This window comes from Ips typographus, linkage group LG3 (genome assembly GCF_016097725.1).
Source record: "Ips typographus isolate SLU linkage group LG3, UJ_Ityp_2.0, whole genome shotgun sequence".
NCBI classification, from domain to species: domain Eukaryota; kingdom Metazoa; phylum Arthropoda; class Insecta; order Coleoptera; family Curculionidae; genus Ips; species Ips typographus.
Genome location: NC_138424.1, coordinates 2,073,465 through 2,081,721, shown reverse-complemented (window position 1 = coordinate 2,081,721; position 8,257 = coordinate 2,073,465). Strand labels below are relative to the sequence as shown.

At 35.2% G+C, this 8,257-nt stretch overlaps 2 protein-coding genes and 1 non-coding gene across 3 annotated transcripts; 2 read left to right on the top strand and 1 right to left on the bottom strand.

The window, feature by feature from the left end:
* Positions 1-97: 97 nt before the first annotated feature.
* On the bottom strand, positions 98-4,382 carry Mer (ezrin/radixin/moesin family protein merlin). The gene is made up of 12 exons (XM_081975810.1): positions 4,179-4,382; positions 3,911-4,040; positions 3,649-3,857; positions 3,457-3,598; positions 3,317-3,402; positions 3,054-3,263; positions 2,870-2,997; positions 2,709-2,817; positions 1,249-1,395; positions 985-1,188; positions 763-929; positions 98-707 (listed from the first exon to the last, which is right to left on the bottom strand). Exons 1-12 carry the CDS (start codon positions 4,275-4,277, stop codon positions 497-499), a joined length of 1,842 nt encoding a protein of 613 aa, XP_081831936.1. The 5' UTR covers positions 4,278-4,382; the 3' UTR covers positions 98-496.
* A 146-nt stretch (positions 4,383-4,528) lies between these two features.
* Positions 4,529-4,602, top strand: TRNAT-AGU (transfer RNA threonine (anticodon AGU)). The gene has a single exon. It is a non-coding gene; the product is annotated as a tRNA-Thr (tRNA).
* A 300-nt stretch (positions 4,603-4,902) lies between these two features.
* ifc (delta4-sphingolipid-FADS-like protein ifc) lies at positions 4,903-8,195 on the top strand. The gene is made up of 6 exons (XM_081975819.1): positions 4,903-5,097; positions 5,750-5,926; positions 6,015-6,154; positions 6,206-6,419; positions 6,474-6,685; positions 7,740-8,195. Exons 1-6 carry the CDS (start codon positions 5,016-5,018, stop codon positions 7,878-7,880), a joined length of 966 nt encoding a protein of 321 aa, XP_081831945.1. The 5' UTR covers positions 4,903-5,015; the 3' UTR covers positions 7,881-8,195.
* Positions 8,196-8,257: the final 62 nt, after the last annotated feature.

Below are 8,257 nucleotides of genomic sequence, written 5' to 3'. Positions count from 1 at the left end.
GAAATCTTGATTGGCGTAAAACTGGAAAGGACAAAATAACCACTTTTAAATAACATAAAATACATCTAAAGACAGTCAAAAACATCTGTAAAAAATAGTAATAATTAAAAATATCCTTTATTTTCATCTAGTCTACTACTAATAAAACTCCTCTAAAAAGTCTATATTTTTGACATTATAACAAGTGCTCATCAAAGATAAAATCTAATAGAAAGCTTTTTTTTGTTAAAACTGCTTAAAATCGTGACAAATTAAAGTGGTGTTAACTTTAACTGTTGAGGTGAACCAGCAACCAAACTACTTTTGTGTGAAAAGTAACAGTTAAATGGCGTAAACAACAACCCGAAGCTAATGTCATGTTTTGATTCGACTCGGTATAAAACCCTAACAAGGCACCAACGTAATTAAAATAAGGCACTTTCAGAAATCCGAAACGTATATACAAACACAATTAGCGAGTAAAAAATTTCCCGGAACAATAATTGAGAAAATATATTTACAATTCCTCGAAGAAGGCGACGCGGCTCTTGGTGCTGCCGCTTTTGCTCTTCTTCAGCGTGGAATACTTGTTCTCGCCCAGTTTCACTTGCTCTTCGTGCAACTGGTCGAACTCGGAGGCCTTCTCCGACACTTTGAGCACTGCAATCTCGGAACGCAACTCCCTGAGTTGGTTTTGGAGGTGTTTGGATTTCTCCAGATACTCCACCCTGATTGAACCAATTGAATTTAGTATCAACAAAGACGGAGGGTTGTGGATATTACCGTTCTTTCTCTATTTGCAAAGACAACTGATCGGCGTCAGCGTGCGCAATCAAGTCGTAGGAATTCAAGTTGAAATCGGGTGATGTGGGCGATTCGCTCTCTAGTAAGGACAGTTCAGAGTGAACGTTGTTTGGAGACAAAGGAGCGGAGTATAAGGTAGCAACAGACTAAAAAAAACAACGTTTAATTGAAAATTGCACTTAAAAACAAAGACCTACTTACAGATATAGGAGACGTGGGCGTGGACCCATGCAAAGAACTGCGGCTTAAAAAATCCAGCAGTTTTTCTTTGGCTTGTTTTTCAGCGGCTCGCGCCTTTAACAGTTCATCTTTGAGCTTATTGGCTTCGGCAGCGCGCCTTTCTGATTCCTCCACCAATCGGGCGGTGAGCAGTTCTGCGTCCCTAGTTTTTCGTTCTAGGGTTACCTAAAGATTTAAGACAAAATGTGGTAGCTGAAATCTTCAACTACTGTCAACTAACAGTACCTTTTCTTCATCTTTCCTCATTGCCGTCAATCTTAACCGTGTTATTTCCTGCTCAGCTTCTGCCGCTTTCTGGCTTAATAAAGCAGCCTCTTCTTCAGCCACACGGCTTTTTTCTGCTAATAAGTCGGCCGTTTCTTCAGATCTGCGCTGTAAAAATGTCATAAATAGATATCTAAGAAGAATGTACCTTCATAATTTATTTGAAAATCCATGTCCCTATCATGACAGTGAGCCAGCGCCTCTAAAAAGTCTAAATGTTACTGAGAATCTTCTTAAAAGTGCCAAAGGCACAAGTGTTTGAAATCTTGCTAGAATTGTTTTAATTTACCAGAGGCCTCTAGGACCATTTTGAATATGCCAGAAACCTCTAAATACTACTAAGAACCTTCTACAAGTGTCTTAAACTTTCCCATAACCAGAACAAAAAGTGCCAGAGCCCGCTATAAGTGTCTTAAACCTTCTCAGAGTTGTTTTAAAATGCCCAGAGGCGTCCAGGACCATTTTTAAAGTTCCATAAACCTCTAAATGCTATCGAGAATCTTCTAAAAAATGCCAGAGCCCTCTACAAGTGTCTTAAATCTTCCCAGAATTGTTTTAAAATTCCAGAGACCTCTACGACCACTTTGAAAGTCCCATAGACTTTTAAATGCTATTGAGCATCTTCTAAACAATGCCAGAGCTCTCTACAACTGTTTTAAACTTTCTCAAAACAGTTTTAAACTGTCAGAAGCCTCTAGGACCTAGGACCTTTTTAAAGTCCCATAAACCTCTAAATGCTATTGAAAATCTTCTAAAAAGTGCCAGAGCCCTCTACAAGTGTCCTAAACCTTCTCAGAGTTGTTTGAAAATTCCAGAAACGACTAGGACCATTTCGAAAGTTCCATAAACCTCTAAATGCTATTGAGAATCTTCTAAAAAGTGCTACAGCCCTCTACAAGTGTCTAAAACGTTCTCAGAGTTGTTTTAAATTGCCAGAGGTCACTAGGACCATTTTCAAAGTTACACAGACCTCTCAAAGCTATTGAAAACCTTTTAACAAGTGCCAGAGACTTTTAAATGCTACCAAGAAACTTCTTAAAAGTGTCAGAGGCCTCTATAAGTATCTTAAACTTCCCTATAACTGTTTTAAATTGCTAAAAGCCTCTACGACCATTTTAAAAGTGCCATAGACATCTAAATGCTATTGAAAACCTTCTTAAAAGTGTCAGAGGTCTGTACAAATATCTTAAAACTTCCAAGAATTGTTATAAATTATCAGTTAAAGTTTATAGAGCCATTTTGAAAGTGCCAGAAGCCTCTACAAGTGTTCTAAGTTGATTGGTTGATACTGTAGAACCTGTCTTAAGTTATAATTGATTATGAGTTATAAGATATAAACATTTGCAATTGACACTATTTCTAATTTATATAAACTCATATAATACTCTGACTGACCAAAACATCAAAATTCAAACACTTACCAAAGCCTCATTGGCCAAACGAATTTCTTCTTGATATTGCAGTAGTCTTTGTTCCATGTTGGCTCTATCCCTTTCAGCCTCCTCTCTCAACTGTTTTTCCCTGGCTAACCTACAATCCAAACCAAACTTCAAATTTACTCCGTAAATTCAACATAACAAACCTGTTTCTCTGAACTTGTCTGCGCTGCTTCTCTTCCTTGGCAGCAGCTTTCATTTGCTGCAACTCCATAGAGTCTGGCTTTCGCCTCCTCATAAAAAGATCATGATTACCCATACAGAGATCTAATATCTGTTAAACAGTATTGTAGTAAAAATAATTGAAAACGGAATAAATACTCAACAAACCAGTTTATTCATCCTAACTTTGTGACTGAAGAAAACAAAGTTAGGAGAGTTCTTATCAACAGGTTTAATAATAAATTTCTTATCATCAAAACTGATGTGTCGTATTTCACTCCATGTGAAAGTGGTTTTAGGTTGCAGTTTGTTCTCTTTTTCATAAATGTTTAACCCTAATGCAGTCACCCCCAACCATAATTCAGTCTCTTTTTTATTCTACAAAATTACAATTTTCTATTTCAAATTGCTTAAAAATTAAATCAACAAACCTGAATAGGAAAGTAGTTTACACCATACATATCCAAGTCTTGTGCAATTTTAAGGTATTCCATTTCAGCTTCATCCCTTGACATTCCTACACACACTCACAAATTTTAAATCCTAGAACAACTAGAAACTCAAGAATTACCTCTGTGATCAGCATACCAAACCCTTATTCTTTCTTCCCACATTTGTAAAGTCATTTGGTATTGATCTATAACCCTTTGAGGTAGTAAATCTTCACTAGCTAACATACCAGGTTTGTAGGTATCTTCATCAAAATCCCCAAACTAAACACAAATTAACAAACCTAGACCAAACACCTTTTGTATAATCATACCTTAGCTTGTACAGCATAGCTGGCTAATAATACTGAAGCCTCTGGAGGACAGTAGATATCCATAGATAAAATAGCCTGTTTAACTTGCAGGAAAAACAAATGCTGTGTGACCTCCTGCACTAACTCTTCTGCTACTTCCTCTGGATAGAATTTTGCCAAAAACATGAAGGAGGATGTCTGGTGGTTCTTTTGAATGCTTTGGTCTTGAACTATGTCAGCAGTTTTTAATGTTCACATTTTTAAGCTTGAATACACCTAATACCTTTCTTATCCAGTTTCAACCAAGAGATAAATCCTTTAGAATCTTCATACTGCAACCCAAAGTACCAGGTTTCTCTCAAACCTATGGTACGGCATACTAGTTCAAAGAGATCTCTCCCAGTTGCTCTCCACTACAAAGAAAAAGTGTTTAAATGAATAAAAAATGTGTCACTATCAAGGTATTTGTCTGGAATGTTGGGATTACTGTAATAACGACGTCTTAAAGTTCTAACAAGGTTAAAAATGGATAAGAAACTTAATTTACAGACCTCCAGATTGAATTCCAATTCCGCATCCAAGGTGCACACTTTTACCGGAAAAGATTTTCCACTCTTTTTCCTACGAAACGGTGTCATCTTATCTATCATAGTTGATCCAAATGGAGTGTTTTAATTAAATAAAACTACATATTTATGGTTTTAGTCATAACAAATTTGTTTTGCTAAATTACTCATGTTGATAATAATCTGTCAAAAATCAACTGACTTGACATGACATGCGGTTGTCAAAAATTTGTTAATGAGTGACCTCTATAGCTGATTCCGAGTATTAACTCGGACAGGCCAAAGTTATTACTACCAAGTTGTGTGTCTAGGCTTTTTAAAGTTTGGTAGTAGAAGGCGCCGTGGCTTAGTTGGTTAAAGCGCCTGTCTAGTAAACAGGAGATCGCGAGTTCGAATCTCGCCGGGGCCTCACGAAACTTTTTACTTTTTTTTGGATCTATGTTATTTTGGATAATTTACAGCTCACAGGAATCGAGTTTGGTTAATTAATTTTTTAATTAATATGTTAATTTTATTATTAAATTATTTTTTATTTAAAATGTATTTTTTTTCCCTCCCGTTTAGTGCAAACCACTCTGGATCGTATACTATCTCACTCTAGCTTTACCTTTATACCGGTAAAATATGAGATGGACAAGACAGGAGAAATAATAAATGTCATTCTTGTCCTTTGTCCTTTGCCCGTTGTCTGTCGTCTGTCTGTCATTTACCTGTCATGATAAAAAAAATGTCCGGTGTCTGCCGGTGAAGTGATAAAAGATAACAATTTTTTAACATTTTATCTTTATTTTTAATAAATTGGTGATTTAAAAAGGCAGTCCAATGGGGCAGCGTGTGTCCCGGACAGATTTCGAGTGGTCCTATACGGAAGAGCCCCACGCGAGCCGTAGGAAAATAATTTTAGGTTAGTATTAATGTATAAGTTGTTGCCCCAATCTTGAATTTTTGGGGCTCTAGGGCCTTGTAAAGGCAATTTTTGAAAAGTGGACATATTTACACTTCTCAGGATCCTTATGAAAAATAATTTACCACTTTAAAAAGTATTTCAAAAAAGATGAACTTTTGTTGAAAGTTCTAGTCTATAGTTCTAGTGCTATTTTAAGTGAGGACAACATACAGTTAGACAAATCAGTTTTTGGTGTATGACTCATATTATGTGGTCATTGTAGCTAGCAGTAAATAATATGAAAAACACACTTATTGTTTTAGTCAGTTTTTATTATATTTACTTAGCATTTTTGTTTGCACTACTTTACCTAAATAAATTAAGTAATTGATAAAGTGTTCCAGCTGTCGCCTTGAATAGTTTAAGAGTCCATGAAAATATAAGTGGGAGAGCCTATAGTTATTTTGGGATTACCTAGGTATATAACAAAACTTGGAAAATAATGTGTTATATTTTTTTCCAAGTTCCTGGAAATGTTAGATTAAAAGGGAATTCATAATCATCAAGTTGGGTAAATGTAGGTATATCAAGATATGCAGAACTTTTAACTCTCCCAACTATAATAAAAACTTACTGAATTCAGCTGATATGAGAATTTTTTTGATTTCAGAAAAATATCCACAAATCAAGAAACTGTTTGGTTATGACCCAAACTTCAAATGGGTGGTCATTGGCATGGTACTGTTACAATTTTTCCTCATGTATATTTTAAGAAACAGATCATGGCCTGTCCTGCTTCTGGTAGCTTACTGCTTGGGTGGAGTCATCAATCATTCTCTGATGTTAGGTTGGTTGCCAAAAGATTTCAAATAAAAGTTGAATATTTTGTTTTACCAGAAATTTGCTTATAAATCACACAATATTGTTTGTTTCAGCTATACATGAAATATCTCACAATTTAGCTTTTGGTCATGCAAGGCCAAATTACAACAGATGGTTTGGATACTTTGCCAACTTACCCATAGGTATCCCAATATCTATTAGTTTCAAAAAATATCACTTGGAACACCACAGGGTAGGTTGTTGTGTCTAGTGTAAAAATTGGGGTTGACTGATGGATTTTCAGTATCAAGGTGATGAACTGAAAGACACAGATCTGCCAACTTACCTGGAGGCCAAACTGTTTTGCACCACTTTTGGTAAACTTATTTGGGTGATATTGCAACCCTTCTTCTACTCATTCAGACCATTAGTGACCTACCCAAAACCTCCCACCACTTATGAATTCATCAATTTAGCCATACAGTTGGTTTTTGATGCTCTTGTGGTATATGTCCTAGGTAATTGCTCTTTAACTCTGGTTTAGTTTGGTCTAGAGATTTAGGTGGTTTTAGGTGGGAGAATACTGGGTTATTTGATATTTGGCAGTGTTATGGCAATGGGTTTGCATCCAGTGGCAGGACATTTCATATCTGAACATTACATGTTCAAAAAGGGCTATGAAACATACAGTTACTATGGACCTTTGAATTTTATCACCTTTAATGTAGGCTACCACAATGAACATCACGATTTTCCGGCAGTTCCCGGGTCTTTACTACCAGAAGTAAGTTTTTGTTATTGTTTGACTGTATTGTATATTTTTTCTGTGCACTGTTTAGGGTTGGTCTTAATTAGACAGCTTATGGCAACTTTATTTTTTCACCAGAAAACATTATTAAATAAAATAAAAGACTGCAGCAAAGGTGAAAAAAAATACACGTCACAATGACATAATTTGACATTTGCATTGTTTTGTTCAATTACAAATTACAATTTGTACATATTTTTGGAATCAGAAGAAAAAGAAAGATCATAATTGTTACTTTTGAGCCATTCTACGTCTGTTGGGACTACATTGGACGCTGAATTTGGCTCATTTGTGGTCAATCTGTGCCAAATTGTATTCTTTTGTCTCAAAACCAGCAAAGATCGATTCCGCTGATGTTCTAGTCTGTATAATTGAGGTAATACAGGGTGTTCCATTAAAATTTCATCAAATTTGTACTTTTTTACCTTTGCCATGTGCTTTTATTTTTTTCAATAATATTTTCTGGTAATTTGAACAAGCCCTAAAACTTTTGTGTTCCCAACAGTCTTTTCCCCAACTGCAAAAATAAAGTCGGCATAAGTTCCCTAAATATACAGACCAACCCTGTACAACTACTCAACATTCAAGAATGTAAACAAATCTATGTGCAGGCACGATTAGCAGCAATATTGTTCGTTATAATGTCATTGTAAATTACAAGACACAAACTAATCAGTTTAACTAATATTTGATTATACCTGTGGATTAAGATTACAGCATGATTTAGAGCGTTTAAGTTCCAGTTACTTGTAGAACATGAAGTTGAATGTGCAGCATAATGCGTCTAATAAAGCATTAATTTTTTCTTTGCACACTAAAAAAACTGTTTGGATTTTGGTTATTTTGTTGTGAAGATTTTAGTTAGTTTGTAAGTTGTAGGTAAGTTTCAACTTTTTAGTGAGATTAATTCATTATTTCCTTATAAATTGTTGTTAGATATGCTAATGTTGTTGCTACAAAACTTTTGTGTTTTGTCTAATCTATACCAACAATACACCACTAGGGAACTAACATTAATTTTCGTGTCCAGGTTAAAAAAATAGCTCCAGAATTCTACGACGACTTACCACAACACCAGAGCTGGACTCAGGTGCTTTACGATTTCGTAATGGACCCGGACGTGGGGCCTTACGCACGCATTAAAAGAAAGAAGCGAGGATTAGACACGTAATTCTTAGAGTCACCCTGTAAACTATATAAACGGGTTCAAACTTTTGTAAGAAGTATTTTAAAGCCAAATTGTAAGTGTTAACAGTGCAGTTCAGTATAATAATTGAAAAGTAAACTTGAATAGTCAAAATGTTGAGAAGAAACAATTTTGTTTGCATCAATTTTTATTTCACCAGCTATTGTACCAATTTTAATTTCTAGTTTGGTAAATTTATTGTTGAATTGTTTGTTGACTGACGGTGATATTGGCGAAAATAATTGTATTATAATATGGAAAGAGCGACAAATATATTTATTTAACGTTTATAAAGTAAAATGTTGTTATCTTTTTCACCACTAATACATTATGAAAACATAATTTAATTTAGTGGTGTCGTG